This window comes from Girardinichthys multiradiatus, chromosome 1 (assembly GCF_021462225.1).
Source record: "Girardinichthys multiradiatus isolate DD_20200921_A chromosome 1, DD_fGirMul_XY1, whole genome shotgun sequence".
Classification (NCBI taxonomy): domain Eukaryota; kingdom Metazoa; phylum Chordata; class Actinopteri; order Cyprinodontiformes; family Goodeidae; genus Girardinichthys; species Girardinichthys multiradiatus.
Genome location: NC_061794.1, coordinates 27,772,701 through 27,792,972, shown reverse-complemented (window position 1 = coordinate 27,792,972; position 20,272 = coordinate 27,772,701). Strand labels below are relative to the sequence as shown.

The 20,272-nt window shown below is 39.9% G+C and overlaps 1 protein-coding gene across 2 annotated transcripts in view; it reads right to left on the bottom strand.

The window, feature by feature from the left end:
* Positions 1-20,272, bottom strand: part of cacna2d3a (calcium channel, voltage-dependent, alpha 2/delta subunit 3a) — a 189,151-nt gene that overhangs the window by 95,759 nt on the left and 73,120 nt on the right. For both annotated transcript variants that reach the window (XM_047372268.1, XM_047372278.1), the window contains exon 5: positions 4,694-4,856. In XM_047372268.1, coding sequence (XP_047228224.1) covers positions 4,694-4,856 — 163 coding nt within the window. The remainder of the gene's footprint in view (positions 1-4,693; positions 4,857-20,272) is intronic.

Below are 20,272 nucleotides of genomic sequence, written 5' to 3'. Positions count from 1 at the left end.
AAAAATGAAATCTTCATCTCCATAAAGCTTTTCAGCAGATGGAAGCACGAAGTGCTCCAAAATCTCCTGATAGCTAGCTGCATTGACCCTGCCCTTGATAAAACACAGTGGACCAACACCAGCAGCTGACACGGCACCCCAGACCATCACTGACTGTGGGTACTTGACACTGGACCTCTGGCATTTTGGCATTTCCTTCTCCGCAGTCTTCCTCCAGACTCTGGCACCTTGATTTCCGAATGACATGCAGAATTTGCTTTCATCCGAAAAAAGTGCTTTGGACCACTGAGCAACAGTCCAGTGCTGCTTCTCTGTTGCCCAGGTCAGGCGCTTCTGCTGCTGTTTCTGGTTCAAATGTGGCTTGACCTGGGGAATGCGGCACCTGTAGCCCATTTCCTGCACACGCCTGTGCACGGTGGCTCTGGATGTTTCTACTCCAGACTCAGTCCACTGCTTCCGCAGGTCCCCCAAAGTCTGGAATCGGCCCTTTTCCACAATCTTCCTCAGGGTCCGGTCACCTCTTCTCGTTGTGCAGCGTTTTCTGCCACACTTTTTCCTTCCCACAGACTTCCCACTGAGGTGCCTTGATACAGCACTCTGGGAACAGCCTATTCGTTCAGAAATTTCTTTCTGTGTCTTACCCTCTTGCTTGAGGGTGTCAATAGTGGCCTTCTGGACAGCAGTCAGGTCGGCAGTCTTACCCATGATTGTGGTTTTGAGTGATGAACCAGGCTGGGAGTTTTAAAGGCCTCAGGAATCTTTTGTAGGTGTTTAGAGTTAACTCGTTGATTCAGATGATTAGGTTCATAGCTCGTTTAGAGACCCTTTTAATGATATGCTAATTTTGTGAGATAGGAATTTTGGGTTTTCATGAGCTGTATGCCAAAATCATCCGTATTAAGACAATAAAAGACCTGAAATATTTCAGTTAGTGTGCAATGAATCTAAAATATATGAATGTTACATTTTCATCATGACATTATGGAAAATAATGAACTTTATCACAATATGCTAATATTTTGAGAAGGACCTGTACATTAAGGAGTGCACTTGTGCAGCTTAGCAGCAGACAGTTATGCATAACATGTATTTTTATTGCTTGATGTCCTTATGGAACCAATAGTGTAAAAAAGTTCAAACTGAAAAGTAAAAATCCCTGTCATCTTTATGTCAGTTTTTTTGAGTTTGTAAACATCAGAGCTTATTGTTATCCCATCCATCCATCCATCCATCCATCCATCCTTCCTCCTTTTCCTAGCAGGATTGCAGGAGGCTGGTGCCTATGTCCAGGGGTCATTGAGTGAGAGGCAGAGTACACCCTGGACTGGTCGCCAGTCTATTACAGGTCATTGTTATTGCAATAGATCACAATTTTTATTAAGCACATTTTTTCCCAAGTGATTTGATAATTACCTTTATTTCTTTTTTCTGCTCTCGGTGGAGGTGGACGCTTTTTCTCTGTCTCCCGCACCCCTCTCATATCTGCCCTGCTTCAGCTCTGTGTCTTGTCTTTTTTTTGGAGCCTCTTTTTGCACATCTTCCAAATTCTTCCAAAATATGGATTTGGTCAGCTGGTCTCTCAATGCAATTGATCAAATTTTCTCGACGAGAAGACAGGGGTCGGGAGAGCCCAACTTGCCCGGACGGGACATTTTTCTCCGGATACACGATGGACTCCTGGCAGAAGTGGAGGATTGTGTGTCTGTCGATGTCAGTCGAGGATGTGGAAGATGTGTATATAATTGGATGTTTGATATCAGGATTTCTGCTTTTTGGAGTCAGCGGTTACCTGGCATATCGAGAAATTCGGAGAATGTCAGCAGCTGTTCTGGCCATTGTAAGGCTGCCTGGCATGTGTGATGGGATCTTCAGAGCAATCAACACTCAGACTGAGATGTTACATGAACTGAATCGCAGACTGGATGTGATCCTTATACAGGATCGCAGGCAGGTTGCGGTTCCTGGACTCAGGGGTGAAATGGGATAAATCTTGGAGAAAGTTGTTCGCTCGGATCTGGCAGAAAGACCAGGAATTTGGCTGTTTGGATTTGCCTTTGAGAAGCACCAGTGAGACTCTCAAGGCTGATGGAAAATTAAGAGTCAGCCTAACCCAAATAATTATTGTTTTTCTGAATCTGGTTCCCCTGCGCGGCCTTGATGGCTGGCTATCTTCAACTTCTCCTGGAAGTTATGTAAACATGATGCTCTGCTCCCTCTGCCCCCTCCCTTCCCTGAGGACACCTGTGGACCTGCTCAGAACTTGGCCGGTTGATGTACATTCCAACAAACCATCAAGAACAATGGCCTCTGTGACAGTGCTTCATGGACTTACTTGCACACACTCACTTGCACACACACACATGCTCAAGATAAACATTTGCACTCCTCACACCACCTTCACCGTTCCCGGCATGATGTTGTTTTGTATGATGTTGTTTTGTAAATTTGTTGCTTCTTTGTGCTGAGTTTTTTTGCAATCTCAAACTGTATCCTGCTAAGGATAAAGTGTGAAATATGATTTTCTTTTTCCCTCTACTTACCTAATGTGGCCTCTTTTCTCATCTAGCAAGGGCAGCGCCTGTGAGTGGGCAGCAAAGCCTCGGTGACCCGTCCCCCCATTGTCTTGTGTCATGATGTATGTTTGGATGGGTTGTACTGGAATTCTAATTTCCCCTCGGGGATCAATAAAGTATCTTTGAATTGAATTGAATTGAATATCATGTACTCACCAAAAAAACCTGCAGGGCAGTTTTCTAACTACCTCAGTGACCTCAGCCATGCTGATGGACTCGACTACACTCAGATTCTGCTTTGTCCACCAAGGGCATAATGACTGAATTTATGAGATCATCAAGAGTGTTCCTTCCTCCTGCAGGCAATATTTTAATGTAGGTCAACAGTTTCTACCCCAAATAAAACACAGTCTAGGATGAGCCCTGTTTTCTTTTTCTGAGTGGTTAAATGGTTTGCCAGAATTTCCATGTAATCAGAAATGTTGTTTGATGCATAAGCACAAACTAATTAGAACCGACACCCTCATTCACTGGGGAGAGCCCCAACACTTAGGAGTTCAGCCAGGTGCTTGACAATAGTCTCACACTTGCCTGACTAAATTAACAAAATCTGAAAGCTGCCCAACTGACTGCTTGTACTAACTGGCTCCTACCTTTGTTGCTTTTTAAGCTGTGAAAGTAACACTAAAGAAAAACTAGAACAAATACTTGTAAGATGAACAGGTGCATGTCACTGAAGATATTTAATATTATCATTTTAATGGAAATATTTGTACAAAATCTTTATGGCATGTTTCAAATGAAAATTAGTTCAAAAAGAAAACCCTCTCCACCTTATTTGAACAGAATTGTAAGACTTTAGAGCCAAAGAAGTGTAACTCAATACATCCATGCCGGTGGTATTTTGTGTAAAGAATATGGGTTTGTGAATCTAATCATCTGCCTGTAAATCACATCACAATTACTGTTCCTCTTCTTCTATCAGCTGCCAGCCTCACTTTTCTTGCACTTTTATTTATTTAGCATCTAACTTTGTTCTTTCATTCTCACTTGCTTTTTCTCTCCCATTTACAGGGCACAATTAATCTCTTGCTTAGACCTTCCATCAGTCTGACTTAACCTACTTTCTTTTCAATTACGTTCTCCCAGTTCTCTCCCTCCTTCCTTCTCCTTCCTCTCTCTCTTTCTATATACTTTTTTTGCCTCTTGTAGCTCGGTTAAGTCAACTTGACATTCACTTTGTCCACTGAGCCTTGTACAAGGCCTTAAGTTCTCTTTTTGGATTTGAGCTGATGGTAAATCAGATGAAGCCTAATTATTAATAGCTAATTAGGTCAATGTGTGACAGTAATGAACCAAAGAGCTACAAATAATGAAGTCATAACCACCTCCTCATAGAGGCATACATTATTCTCCAGTGACACAAATTTTATTTTTAGGTATTTTTTAACTGCTTCACATGTAGCACAGATTTTGACTTTATTATGTTAATTTTATAGCTCCAAGCAACATTACCTGCAGATATATTTCAGTGTGATCAGGGAATGAATGGCTATAAGTACTTACCACTGGGTAAAAAATTTTTTATTTTCTTTCTGTATTAATTATGAAGCAGCCTCCTTGCTGCAGGCAAAAAAAAGAAGAAATATATGAAATGTATATATATATATATATATATATATATATATATATATATATATATATATATACTGTATATATGTATATATATATATATATGAACATTTTCAGAAAGATGCTTAATCTTAAAGTACAAAGTTGAACATGGAGAATTGAACTTTAGAATATATAGCTACGGCATAGTTGAAAAGATCTTGACATGTTTTCAATAATAAAGTCCATAAAATGTTCGTTGGATTATTTGGCCTTTTATCGATTTGTCACTTAATGGTGACAAATGGTTGGTGTAGGAAATATTACGAAACTTAACTAATCTTAGGTTAAACTAATAAAAACAAGACTGAAATTTACCTTGGACCATTTATTTTAACATTTACTTTCAAGATTGAACAATATCTCTGACTGTTTTCAATAGCATTGAATTTATTTGCGCGTCAAACAATTTGCAGTCAGTGTGCATTAATGAAAAGCAATTTTTCACAGATTTTTAAATAATAATCCCATTTCTTGCATGCTGTGTAGATTGTGGATTGTGCACATACCTTTATTGTACATGTTGGTGGGCACCTGAACCACACTGAGGCTGAGGTTGACTGACAAGTTGTTAAAATGATCGTTGGGCTGCAGGATAAACTCTCCTCCCAGCTCTACATTGTTTCCCTCCTCATCAATCTCATTGATCAGTACTGCATTGAAGTATTCATACTGTAAACAAAAAGAAACAAAAAGAGAGACTTCAAAACATCTACACAAAGCTAAAACATAAATATTATGTTAAATCCTAAATTCCTCCAAAGCTGTCATTCAGATCCGAGGGTCTCAATCCCAATATGTTCAGCTTGCCGAGTCATGCTGTCGATACCAACAGAACGCGATCACTTTAGTGCTAAATCAGAAAGGTTTGCATGGTGAGGTAACCTGAATCCCTGGATGATCCCAGGACGTGCATGCTGTTACAGAGGAAAGCTGCTGAGCTGACAAATCCCACCTCAAGCATCTGTGCACTACTTGCCCAGCTACATTGTGCATGAGGTGCTGTGCTCCAAAGTATTTTTAGTACTGCGTAGAGTAGGAAGACTATTAATAAATCATAGTTCTAGACACTTTGAAAGCACAAGAGTCTCTGCATCCCAAAGCTTAAGATGACGCCACAGATTACACTTGCAAAAGAAAAAAAGAAAGACTGCAGAGCAGGAGGCAACTAAAAGGCAACAATCAGAATTTTAAACATTAGTTGTCTGTCAGGTATTAAAAAATAAATAGACACGTCAGTGCATTTATGTAAAAAAAAGATAACTTTTATTACATGTAAAGGTGCAAATCCGCCCACATATTTAATGTACTAAAAGTCATTTTTTAAGCAGGCTACAGTTAGGATAGGCTTATGTGAAACAACATGCATTCCCTTCTTCAATAGGAAACATTTTCTGCATTGTTTGTATATTCCAAATATCCTCAAGAGGGCAAGAAGCCCATGGTTACTCTGGAGGAGCTGCAAAGATTTACTTATCAGGTGCGAGAATATGTTGATAGGACAACTATCAGTTATGCATTCCATAAATCTGGCAATTGTGTAAAAGTGGCAAAAAGAAAGCCAATGCGGAATAAAATATAAGATGTGAAGTTTGAAGTTCACAGCGAGTCTTGTTGAAGGCACAGATCAAACATGAGGAATAAGCTGCTCTTATCAGATGAACCCAAAATATAACGTTTTTGGCATAAATACCAATTTAGATGGAAAAATAATAATGTATGTCACTCTGAAAATACCTTCCTCACAGAAAAATCATGGTGGTGGCAGCATCATGCTGCGTGGAAGTTTTTGTTTAGCAGGGGCTGGAAAGCTGGTTAAAGTTGATAGGAAAATGAATGGAGCTCAATACAGGGCTATCTTGGAAGAGAACATGCTAAGAAACAAAGTGGTATTTTTTGCCAGGAACATTTAATTGATCATATCACTTTAAAGAAAGCCTCCTAGCATTTATCTGGGAACATAAATACCTTGGAGTACTTTCTTAGTCATAAACGGAAAGAAACATTTAGGTTTACATAATTAGTTAATATGCTGGAACAAAACGCTAGAGCAACATTGGCCAGCAAGTAAATTTTAATTATTACGTACATCTCCTAGACAGAGTCACAAAGTGCAGTACAACACAGGTAAAATTCAATTAAAACCTGTATAAAGCACATAAAAAGAGATTAGAGATTACATTACAGAAATAAATTTAGAATAAATAATAGATCATATTATAATAAAGTTACCTTATGTTTCTCACTCATTATTGAACAACTGTGCCAGAAACACTTTAACCTTAAATGTAAGTAAATGGACTTTCTGTGTGCTCAAACAACCCCCACCCAACCTTAGCTGCTCAACTCGAGCATGAATGACCTTCAAAGGGGTAAATCTTCATAGGTTCTCATGAGAAACAATACCATCCTTTCAGCACAGTGCAAAACACAGATAAAGCCATCAATTAGGTTAGCAAGCTTTGTGCCTATCAGTATAATTAATCAGGCCTGATTAGACTTAAAACCATTTTATCAAAGAGGATATTCCCATTTCAAGGTGAAAAAGAGTAAGGCTGAATATTTTCTCCATATTGTGCCCTCTGCATGCACACAAAAATAGGACAAGTTTGGAAAGCTGGATAAATTTTAGTAGAGCAAAAAATTTTCATGGTTGGACATGGCTTTCTTCAGTCAACACGTGTTTGTCTGTGCATAACATCCATTCATCCATCCAGCCATTGTCTATACTCGCTTATCCTTGCAGGGCCGCAGGGGGGCTGGTACCTATCTCCAGCAGTAGTATATAATATCCATCCATCTATTTTCTATACCCACGTCTTCCACACAGGGCCATGGGGGAGCTGGGGCCTAACTCCAGCAGTCTACTGGCAAGAAGCAGGGTACACCCTGGACAGGTTGCCAGTCCATCGCAGGGCAACACACAAACAACCATGCACACACCCCTTCACATCTAAGGGCAACCTAGAGAGACCAATTAACCTAACCGTCACGTTTTTTGGACTATGGGAGGAAGCCGGAAAACTCGGAGAGAACTCCCACATGGTTGGGAAGAACATGCAACTCCATGCAGAAAGACCCCCAGACAGGAGTCGAACCCAGGACCTCCTTGCTGTAAGGCAACGGTGCTACCAACTGTGCAGTTGGTAGCACTGTTGCACCACCATGCAGCCCTAGTGCAGGTTTGATTATATACAATATGTATTGTTCAGGTACAAATAGGAGCTTTCTGGTGTGTTACATTGAGGCTTTGGGGACAATTCGTACCTACTAGGACAACTGATCAATTATTTCGGTATTATCAGGACATGATGTGTCATATTTCAATCTGAAAAGACTCACAAAGAAAGGGATGGCAATTAGAAAAGATTTAATGATGATAAATTACATGGTTATTTCTTTGGCGCTCGGACCTGGGAGGAAGACATGAATGCTGAGAATAACATGAGCTAAGATGATCATTTGTAAGGCTTAGATTTAAATATGTCTTCCCCCTGATCCGACACTGGTGGTGGATTGGCGGCCAGGGAGCGAGGAAGCCAGGAGTAGATGAGAAGGAAGATGGTGGAGGTGGGGTGGAGGAGGGATGAACTCAGCTGACAGGCGAGGATGAACACAGGTGAAGGTCCTTTAAAAGCAATGCGTCAGAAGGTGATTGGATGGAGAATCAGAAGGACAGGATGCTGATTGGAAGGCCGGGAGATGCACAGAAGAGTCATCGGAAGGTGGAGGCGGTGAAGGTGTGTCTTTCATTCTGAATTTTCGTCTAAACTCCATTTTATAATAGTCAGTTGGCCCAAATGGGGATCAGAACAAAAACAGTCAGGCAATGAGACCCCCCTCAAGTATGCATTTGGTAATTATAATAAAATGTAGATATCACTAATACTTGTAAGGGACTTTAGTTGCTGTTTCACACAGTCATATAGTCAAAAGATAATCATAGTTTGGTACAAAAACTGTTTTGAATTAGGTCTTTGATTAGAAAAAAATGGGGATTTGTTGCTTATTGCCATACATACATGAGAAAAATCATGTATTTAAAAAAAACTTAATTTTGTTGGGCATTAAATGATTTATAAATGTTAAGCATTAAATTGTTAAGGGAAATAACTCAAACAATGAAGACCAAGCTTTCAGATACGATTGTAATAAAAGCTCCTATGTTTTAACATCGGACAGAATCACAGGGACAAGGGATTATTTTGGGAAACCTTTGTCAGGTACCAGAATACAGATGTGTATTTTTATGTCACCTTGAGCTTCACTGTGTAAAGCTGAACCCTTGTTCAAACTGAAGATCTGCAGACACAGGGGCATCTGGAATGGACCCCCATACAGTGAAATGTGTAATGTGGTCATAATAAATCGTGAGTGCACTAAATGAAATGCAAAACAGTTAAACCAGTAAGAGAGCTTTTGATTGTTTTTTTTAGTGTCCAACTGTTATGATTCTGGCACGTCTGCTCTACCCTGTCTCCCTGGCTGCAATCAGCAGATTAGATGCACCTGGTGGCTGCTGCAGTGTAGTGTAATCTGTGGAATGCCAAGCACCTGTGTCTTCCCTGATATATACTGACTCTGACAAGCAGACGGTGCCAGATTTTTGAAAGCCATCGTGTGAGTAGATATCCAGCATTCCTTCCTGTCTGATCATTGTTCTTGACCTTGCCTTGCCTTGCCTTTTGGATTTATGCCGCTGCCTGCTCCCTGTCGGACTATTTGGATTTTGGTTGTCGACCTTGTTTCCTGCATCTGGTTTATGCCTCTGCCTGCCCCTTGCCTGACGCCTCTTGTTCCGATCGTTGACCCTGTTTCTGTCCTTGGATTATTGAGCCAGCCTAGCCCTCGGATTATTCAGCCTGGAGTCACTTCTTACCTGTGCTGTGGAGATCACCGCCTGCCGCCCACTGAGGTTTCCCCTTTGGGTTTCAAGTTCCATTCAAGACAAAAGAAGGTTAGTGACTTTTCTGATCCCTGCAAAATCTGGAGAGACTATAAGTCACTAACCCCTCTTTCTGCCTCAGTGATTCCTGGAAGCTGTGAGGAGTTTTACCTGTGTGACGTTTTCCTGTGGCTGAATAAACCTTTTAAACTTTCAGTACTGTGTCTGGCTGAATCTTGGGTCTGCCTTTTTCTGATTCATAGCACCAACACCAATCTGAATCTTCACAATGAGGTACTGAAGCAGAGGGAACACAATTGCCCATTGTAGTTTTAGGTCTGTTCTCTTTCTGTCATTACATACTATATTTTGGATATGTTCTATAATTCTTCATCTTGTGTCCTTTTTTTTTCTGCCCCAAGCCGATTTCTCCTTTTACATTTTTGCTTTAACCTTTATCTTTATCGACACCTCTTCCCTGTGACAAAAAGCTGAAATGGGAAAAATGTATATGTTTAAAGATTTCTCACTTCTGCCCTGTTCTTCAATAAAGTAATTTATCCCAATTTTTGTGGTTTTATCAAGCAAAAGCAGGTCCCAGTGGCTACTTCCAGAGGCGAGGGATCTCACTTCAGTACTTTTAGATCAAACCTATAAAGGTTTATATTCCATGCAGCTGGTGTTCCAAGCGCTCCAAGATATGAATGCTTTTATGACCTTGTCAGAGTTTTTCTAAAAATACTGTCTAAATGTCTTTCAATATATGTCAAAGCTTCTCTTACATGAATGATCTTTATTTGCTTATTTATAATTTCAGCAGGCTTTGAAACAATCTATACTTAGTACTAACCTTTAATATTGCTTACTGATAACATCTTATTGGTTAACATCTATTGGTGGCTAAGATCATTTTCAATTAAAGAATGTGATTAAGAAAAATAATAGATTTGCAGTTTTTAATATTGAATGTCTGCAAAGCTCTTGCCCCAAGTCTGTCTATACGGTTGATCAGCCCCTCAGGACTACTGTTTACCTTGAAGAACTAGCTGCTAAGAGGACAGCTGGGTCCCAAGTGATTCAGTAAGTTAGAATCAGAGAACCTATAAAGAAGCCTTGCCCTACCAAGTCAGAGAGGACTGAACTTCCTTTCCAGATTTAGTTCTGATAAATGTTTTTGTTTGAATCATATTCAGTGCATAAAAACTGCATAATTTTCATTTAAGCTAAAATAAAAGTGAGACTTCCAAACTTCCTCTAAGAGCTACAGGTCTACATTTCCCCCCCTAAACATCCTTTATGCAACAGATTATGTATTTACAATAAAGGTACTTTTTTCTATTGCCCAGTAAACAATGCTGGATCTTTTTATCCTATCTGATACATTAAGTTTTGGTCTGTCTCTTCTAGTTCTGAATGCACCAGGCCCAGCTCCTTCCAAGTGTTTCTCAAAGCAAAGAACGGAATTGAACTGATATTGGCAACTCAGAATGCAGATGTTTTTACTACAAAACAGAAAGACTTGAACCTAAAAACAACAGCAAGAAAGAGACTCAAATGTAAAAATGGTCAAAATGCAGATACCTTATGCTATGTATGTATACATTACACACCTGCATAAAATCTAAACAAAATATCAATTAAAGCAAACAAATAATAGAAGAAATTACCAAATGATCTTACCGTTAAGAGACTGAAAAAACCCACACCATACACCTTTTAATTTTAATTTAAATTACACAGTTTTTGAGTTGCAAAGCTGTGGGAGTCAGTGTGGGTGTAAAAACAGAGATACCACGATGCCAGTGCACGTGTTTCTGTATGCACACTGCAAAGTTACGAGAGTGTCCAAATGTGGGTGCATATTTTCAGCAAGTCAATTATGCTTTTCCAACAGTACAGTGAAGGAGTGCCCTGTGCCACTAATGCATGCCCTGATCATGGTGTTAACCTGATCTTTAACTCTGCAGTGCATTAAACTGAGAAATTGCACATGTAGCATCAGCACCCACTCACTCATTGTGGCATAGAGAGAAAGGACAAATAAAGGTTAGTAAAAGTAAAAAAGCGGAGCAGTGGCAGTGCTTTTGCCTTGGAAAATTTACTGCAGCTCAAAAAGCTTTGAATGAATCATGAACATCCACTATTATCTGCTGCCTAAAGTGAGGTAAGTTTAAAGTGACGTAAGATGCTTACATTTTTTTCTTGTGCAAATAATCTGACTAGTGACGGTGACATGGTCTTTAAAGGAAAGGTGTGGGCACATATTTTAGCAGTATTACTGAAAGTCTAGATCTCATCACTATGCAATATTTTTCAATCTATTTGATATTTCCAGTCATGTGTTGAATAGTTAGTGCTTTGAAATTGTTAAGAACAAATAAATAAATAAACTTTATACAGAGATAACCAAACTAATCCTGAGGTTGCTAAAGGCTTATGATGGCTGCAAGGCTTACAGCACCTGTTACAAAGGAGGAACAAGTAAACCTTGACCGAAACAACAGAAAGTGGAAGAGATGGGTTTTAATCAAACAAAAATAAATAAATTAGGTAATACACGACAATTATCTCACTAGCTCTCTGTATATAATAATAGTGCATCTTACGGCTGCCAGCGAGCCAGCACGTGTTTTACGGCGGTGGAGCTCTTACAGCTAAAATCTTTACAGCAGACATGTCAAGCTTCAGAAGCAATTCAGATACCCTTTTACACCATGACTTGGTCCAGCTCGCCCCATTAAGTCACCCATGTGACTATACCCATGTATAGTAAGTGTGCGTGTTTTCAAAATCCAGTTAACAATGTGATAATTTCTTAAAATATTGATTCTAATACAAACTCATTGAATTTAAATGTCATGTTCCCACTGATTTATATTTGCTCTGTGGTGAAACAAAGCCTTTTGAATCTGTCTTGAATTTGCTGTTCCTCTTCAGCCTGGTTTATAAAGCCAGTTCAGTCAAGCCAAATTACACTACTTAATTCTGCTTTTGGAGAACCAGCTCCCAGGCCATCATCATTCACACAACACCAAGGAAAATATGAAGAAGAAGCAGGCCTTGACTTCCTTGCTTTTTCTGCTAGTCCCCACAGCCAGCAGTAATTAAGTGACTAATTTGATCATTAAAAAAGATTTAATGACTGTGACATTTCCCACTGAGTTTTAAATTTACATTTTGAAACTTGCATGTCTGAGTTCACCATGCTGAAACTAGAAACAAGCTGAAGGTATAGGAACGTCTGAAATTCCTGATCAACATAAATTATTACTTGTATACCATAAAAACTTTTCCATTGTATCGTATTACATTCTGATACCACTTCAGCATAGTAAAAAAAAAAAAAACAATGTGAAGTCAAGGGTCCAATTTGCCTTCTAAAAGAGACCCAATGCAGCTCATTATTTGATCAGCCCAAACGTTATGAAAGAAACAACTTACACACATATTAAAAAAATGCAGCTTTATTTTGATCTGGAAATAAATCTTTTCAGTGAAGCAACACATTGAATCAACAGCCCAAAGCAGCAAAGAAGGATTTTAAACAGAAAAATTAACATATGGGCAGCAGTGAGGGTCAACCATGACGCTCCACCCTCTGGTACTCACGTTTAACTTTAATCTTCACTTTTCCACACCCACATCCAAACCCTTTTTCCATGGTGGTGAAAGGGGGAAGTCACCACACCAAAAGTGTGGAAATGTGACCGAAAAATAACCAGGGGCTATGGGTGTAGATAATCACTGCTTAAATGAGGCAGCAGTCTGAGTAAATAACTTGGAGGAGAGGCCAAGTAATGGTGGATATGCAATACTTAAAATCTCACTTCATGCATTTTAAAGTCTGAGCTTCCCATATCAGAGGTAAAACAGACTGCAATACACAGGCCTGTAGTACACATAACACTTTTAAATAACAGCAATGGAAATTATCAACACTTATTTTTGTTATGTAATAGCTAAGTATTTAATAATATTAAAATGTGTATTGTAAAATTAATGGAGCACTAAACTATGGAGTAAAAGGTAAATCAGGTTTTATATTTTCTGTCTTAACAGTTTATTACCAGCCCCAAATTGCGGTGCAATTACGAGATCAAATCAATTAAAAAAATAACAATATTTATCCCCATAGCTATTTTCTAGTTTAAACACTCAGAAGTATGCTAGGAGAGATCTGATCCTAACAAAGCCTTCAATAAAATAATAGGAAATTTTTTCAGCTGAGGACATTACTAAGGAGTGGTGCATCTCTCTAAAGAAAGTTTTAACTCATACAGGTTTTCTCAAGACTTTGAGGAAATGTAATGATTGCTTGGCTGGAGATGTAACATATTTCTTATGAGCAGTTTGTGTGTCCAACCATACACCTGTACTTATATTTAGTACTTATGCTGTTTGTTCAGTTGGTGAGTCCAGAAAATGAACCTTGGACAGGATGCATGTCTATGACAGGGTGCATAGAAAATAATGAGAAGAAAGTTTACAGATATTCAAAGAAAGCTTCAAGAACTACAAATCAACAAAAAATATTAAGATTTACAAAATTAAAGGCAAAGTTTGACTCCTTTCATGGTAAAGTGTGACATTGTTTTAGGTTGTTAACATGTTTGTGTCGCGTTCTGAGGTTTAGGTTGACCAAGTGCAGACAAGAGCTAGGCAGATTAATGTTGCTGAAAGGCTTAAGCTTTAATTCCAAAAGTTCTTCTCAAAGAAACGAAGCAAAAACACTGCAGGTACAGGCAAAAGATGAAATCCAAAACCTACAAAGCTGACTCTGCAGGGGGTTGTGAACGGGGTTGTCAACGAAGTAGTGAACAGAAGGAACCAGTGAGGAACTAAGAACACAGACCAACTAATATACAGAGAGACATGAGAGGGTAAGAAAGGGCAGATAATCAAAGAAAACAGGGAACAACTGTGACATGGACGCGGGGAGGCAGAGGGAGCAGGTGAACCTAATACGAAGACTAAAACAGGAGGAAGGGGACTAATTAACAAGACAGTGACAAGACCTAAACGAAACTATAGACCAAGATAAAATAAAACATAAGAATCAAAAATAGACATGAACTAAAGGAAACAGAGAAACTGGAGGGAACACAACAACGTAAGATCTAAGGACTTGGCAAAAAGAAACCATAAAGAAACCCTGACTACAAAAGTAAACAAACCTAAACCAACACTGATAGAACAAACTGAGATGAAGCAGAGGAAACGAGGACTAGAATAAAAGTAAACAATAACTAAAGCTAACCTATAAAGGAGGGACTGGAGAATAAAGATAAACTAGAGGAACAAAGCTAAGAGGGACAATGAATGTAAAGGGAACTAAAACTGAGTAATTAATAACTAAAAGAAGAAAACTAATGACGAGAGGAGTAACAGAAAAGAAACTAATAAAAGGGAGAGTGCAAAGGAACCAATACTAAAACATGAACATAAAACGAATCAGAATCAGAATCAGCTTTATTGCCAAGTTTGTACATACAAACAAGGAATTTGACTCTGGTACACTTTGCTCTTTGGTTTTGTTTTTGTATAACAGAATATATATATTTACAATGTACAATATACACATATATAAATAAAAAGGTGCATTTGCAACATCTGTATGCTGTTGTTTTGTACTCTATTGAATGTTTAACAGAGAAACAGCCTGGGGGAAGACACTGTCTCTGTGGCGGCTGGTTTTAGTGAACAGTGCTCTGTAGCGGCGGCCTGAAGGTAAAACTCTAAACAGTTTATGTGCAGGGTGTGTGGGGTCTGCAGAGATTTTAGCAGCTCTTTTCCTGATGCTAGACCTATATAAGTCCTGGATGGAGGGAAGGTCAGCCTTGATTATTCTCTCTGCATTCCTGATTATTCGTTGCAGTCTGGACCTGTCCTGTTTTTTGGATGAGCCAAACCACACTGAGATGGATGAAGACAGGACAGATTGAATGATGGCAGTGGAGAAGATGACCAGCAGCTCCTGTGGAAGGTTGAACTTCTTGAGTTGCCTCAGGAAGTAGTCTCTGCCTTCTTTCGAACAGTGTCTATGTGTGAAGACCATCTCAGGTCCTCAGAGATGGTGGTTCCTAAGAACCTGAAGTGGTCCACGGTCGATACGGTGTTGTTGAGGATGGTGAGGGGGGTGTATGGGGGTGGTGTTCTCCGAAAGTCCACCACCATTTCCACAGTCATGAGTGGGTTGAGTTCAAGGTAGTTCTGACTGCACCAGTGTACCAGCCGATCCACCTGCTGTCTGTATGCAGACTCATCACCGTCTTGGATCAGACCAATGACAGTGGTGTCGTCTGCAAACTTAAGGAGTTTCACGGACGAGTCCGATGAGGTGCAGTCATTTGTGTACAGAGAGAAGAGGAGTGGGGATAGGACACACCCCTGGGGGGCACCAGTACTTATTGATCTGGTTCGGGAGAAGATGCTCCCCAGTCTCACCTGCTGCTGTCAGTCCGTCAGGAAGCTGTTGATCCACTGACAGGTGGAGGCTGGGACGTTGAACTGGGTGAGCTTCTGGTGGAGGACGTCTGGTATGATGGTGTTGAAGGCCGAGCTGAAGTCTACAAACAGGATCCTGGCGTACGTCCCTGGGTGGTCAAGGTGTTGCAGGATGAAGTGTAGACCTAAGTTAACAGCATCATCTGCTGACCTGTTTGCTCGGTAAGCAAACTGCAGGGGTCCAGCAGGGGGCCTGTGATGTCTTTCAGGTGCTTCAACACCAGCCGCTCAAAGGATTTCATGACCACGGACGTCAGAACTACAGGCCTGTAGTCATTTAATCCTAGGATGGTGGGTTTCTTGGGCAACGGGATGATGGTGGATCGTTTGAGGCAGGAGGGGACCTCACATTTCTCCAGTGACTTGTTGAAGATCCTTGTGAAGATCGGAGCGAGTTGATTTGCACAGGCTTTCAGGCATGATGGGGAGACGTTATCAGGTCCTCCAACTTTCTTTGTTTTCATGCGCTGAAAGAGCCTATTTACATCTTCCTCGGAGATCTTTAGTGCAGGCAGAGGATCTGAAGGTAGGGGGTTGGTAGCTTTGTGGGAAGAACTTGTTCCTGAATGGGATGTGGAGGAGATGATTTGAATGGCTTTCTGTCATGTCTGCAGTAGAAGCCATTCAGACGGTTGGCCAGGAGACGACTCTGTTCAGGATGGGTGGGGGGGCTCCTATAGGCAGTCAGGTTTCTCTGACCGGTCCATACAGCCGAAGCATCGCCAGTAGAAAGGCTGTTCTTAAGCTTCTCACTGTAGCTTCTCTTGGCTGCTTTGATCTCCTTTGTTAGTCTGTTCCTGGCCTGCCTGTACCGCACCCAATCTCCACTGCTGTGAGCTTCTTCCTTTTCCCTGCGCAGATTCCTGAGGTGTGGAGTAAACCATGGCTTGTTATTCCCAAAGGTGCAGAATGTCTTGGTCTGCACACACATGTCCTCACAGAAACTGATGTATGATGTCACCACATCAGTTAGTTGGTTTAAGTCAGTGGCTGTAGCATCTGCTTTGATTCCTCAGTCCACTTCTTAACAGTGTGAACCTTGGGTTTAGAAGCTCTTAGTTTCTGTCTGTAGGTTGGGATGAGGTGGATTAGATAATGATCCGAAAAACCCAGAGCAGCCCTGGTAACAGCGTGATATGAGTCCTTTAAAGCTGTGTAACAATGGTCCAGTGTGTTTTTGTCTCTGGTGGGACACTTAATATGCTGTCTGTATTTGGGGAGTTCATTGGAGAGGTTTGCTCTGTTAAAATCTCCCAGTATTATGATGAAAGAGTCCGTGTATTTTTTCTCCACATCTGTAATCCGCTCAGCAAGATGTTTTTCCGCGGCAGAAGTGCAGCCATGCGGTGGAAAATATGAGCCATTATTATAAACAAGGAAAACTCTCTCGGTGAATAAAACGGTTTACAGATTATGGAAAATGACTCCAGATCCGGACTACATGTTTTTCCCCAGCACTTTTACGTCTCTGCACCAACCTTCACTTATATAAAAGCAGATTCCGCCTCCTCGCCTCTTCAATGATAGCTCCGCACTGCGATCCACTCTGAGCAGCTGGAAGCCCAGCAACAGCAGTGCGTGGCCCGGGAGGTTTTCACTCAGCCATGTTTCGGTAAAGCAGAGAATCACTGATCCGCGGAGGTCCTTGTTTTTACCTGTGAGAAGAAGCAGCTCGTCCATCTTGTTGTTTAGAGAGTGGACATTTGCCAGGTGGATTGAAGGCAGTGGTGTGCGAAGTCCTCTTTTGCAGAGCTTTACCAGCACGCCAGCACGCTTTCCCCTTCGACGCTTTCGGCGCAGTATCCCGTATAGAGCCGCAGCTCCGCTTGCTAGGAGCTCAGTGAACCTCGGATCAATGAAAGATGGTGAAAAAATCCTGAGAGAGGACTCTCTGATGTTGAGAAGTTCCTCTCTACTGAATGAGACCTCAGGATTGTGGCCCGACACCACAGTACTGTGGCTCGAAAAACATAAAAACACACAAAATACAAAAACAAAGAGAGAGCGAAGCTCCGAGGCTGCCATCGTCGGCGCAATCTTGGTTTCAACGAGAGCAAAGCTAAGGAACCAGAGAACTATAATAATAATAATAATAATAATAATAAGGAAACCCTTCTAAGTACATAAAAAGGAAAGCAACACCAAGGGAACTAAGGACGAGAGGAGAACACACTGGGAGGGAGAACGAAATCAGAACTGTCAGGAAAACAGAAAGCAATAAACAACATGAATACAAAACCACAAACAAGCAACATTGAGCAAAAGTAATTGATTTGTTACACATTCAGTTTTTGATGAATTTGTCCTAGAAACAATTATGTTGGATTTTTTCTAAATAAGAATATGCTGTGTCAAAGTGTCAAACTTTTTTAGTGAGTTGTCAATCATATTCATTGCACTTGGCTTAACTTTATTGTACTTGTGACAGGTACTATGCAAAAAATGCAGGTATTGGATTACTATCTGCACATAATTAAATGAAAATCAGTCATTACGTGTATATTTTATTTTGTGAATTGGCACTACATAAATAAACTGAAATGAATTATCAGAGAATATAACTTGTGATCAAGCAACCCTTTTATGTAATTTTGATCAATTATGTTGTCAATGTACCATGTTTTGCCTTTGTTTTGTGTTATAGTAAATATTATACTGGGTTTTAGCTTTGTGTTGTTTCAGGCTATTTAATTATGTATGGTCTTTTTATAACCTTTCTGACAAAAGAAATATATATCTAAAAGTGAAATATGTGTTTAAATAAAGTAAGTAATTGTACATAAACCTTTTGGCACTAATGGTAACTTGGGAAACATAAACTCTGCATTCTGATATTTTGTGCAAATGATTTCTGATAATAATATGATATATATTGTTTGCACAAATAAGTTCATTACCCAAATGTAGCCATTAGAACTGTTTTTTTCTTTTTAATAATTTTTTTCTAGAACTGATTCATCCTTTAAAAGTAGCTTTAAGTTGTCAGTATTAGTTATTCTGCATGGCCTTTCCACATCTCTCTAGAAAACCTGTACACAAAAGTAGATTGAAACAGTTTGAATGTGAAGTTGGCAAGCAGATGAGACTAACAGCTGTGAAGTGTAATTGTACATTACGTGTTTGAGGGACTAAAATACCACTTGATAGGATGGCTTAAAAATAATCCTTCTTCGCATTACTAACAATGTATGTGGCAGGACACTGAGGTAGGCAATACAATGAATACACAGACATACAGGTCAAACTGTTTTTGTTACTAGTGTGGACAGCAAATTGGCAAATCAACAAGCATGCGGTTATCCCTCTGTCCTCTTTAGTGCCATCCCAGACAGGAAGGCAAGGGCAATACATAAATAAAAAACTAAAGGACAAAGCATTTCTTTTATTGTTCCCTTCAGACCGGGGCTACGTTTTCAGTCAGCATAAGAGTTGGCAATTGGGTGTTTTGTCTCCAACCTCCAAGGAAGGCTTTCATTGGCTGCAGAGGCCATGGGAGACTGCTGTCTTGCTTTCCTATTTACAGCACAGGGTAAGAGAGTGAGGGAGGAAAATCGCAGCAGATTACCGTGCCAATTTCACATGGAAGCAGAAGAGCTCTGGAAAGGATAGATAAGGAAATTCCTATCAAACCGCTGCCAGCCAAATATGTATCCAGTAGCTATAAACCGCACAAACATTTTATAATAAACCCCCGAATAGTGATGAAGGAGGTTTCACCCTACAGCGTGGATGCGGTATTTTTAGTTCAGCTGGTGATAATTACCATCTATTCACCATGTGCTGAAGTAAAACGCATTATTAGGATTGCCACCATCAGAGAGACATGAACACACACATGCACACTCTTACACAGGTGTAAGGATAGAGTGCTCATAAACATACATGCAGTTTAACATGCATGTGAACAACTAACGCAGCTCTAAATTTTAGCCCAGGCTGGGTGACTTGCTTGATTTATACCTCACATAATAACAATAATAATAATAATAGTGAAAAACAATAAACAACTGAACAATTGAAACATACATTGCCCTAAAACACACAAAGGAACATCTTAGTACACTAACATTGATGTGGAACATTAAAAAATATATAATAAATAATAGTAGAGGGCAGTGGGTAATTCCTGTTGACTGTTCATCCTTTTTGGCACCCCTGGTAGAAAGTAACCTATAGGTGGGGTGCCATATCACCCACATCAAAAGCTAACTATAGATGAAGAATTAATAGATCAGTAATTCAAGCGCTGCTTTAGTTTGTGACCCTTTTTTCATTTAAGTGGTAAAGAAGAAACTTCTTATTTTGGACAAATATTTTGCCATGTTATTACTGAATTATCCACAGCTACAAAATGTTGTAGTTGTTGCTGTGAGTGTATGTCTAATGACAAATGTCAGGTCCATGATTTTCGTGAACCCTATGATATTATTCTCTGCCTTTACCTGGTCCACCAGCTGTGTTGCACAACCTCCTAATTTACATCTTTTATCAAAGCAAGTGCAATTACTGTGGCCAAATACCATGCCAACAAGCATCTGCTAATGACTTCAGACTATGAATGCATGTTCAAGTTTTCTTTTTTGAACCCTCTCCATTTCCTATTTTTTAGTTTATTTGTTTTTTTCTCTATATTCTCAGAGACCTAGATACATAATCCTGCCATGTTGGTGCAATGTATGTTTTTTGTTATAGTATTTTG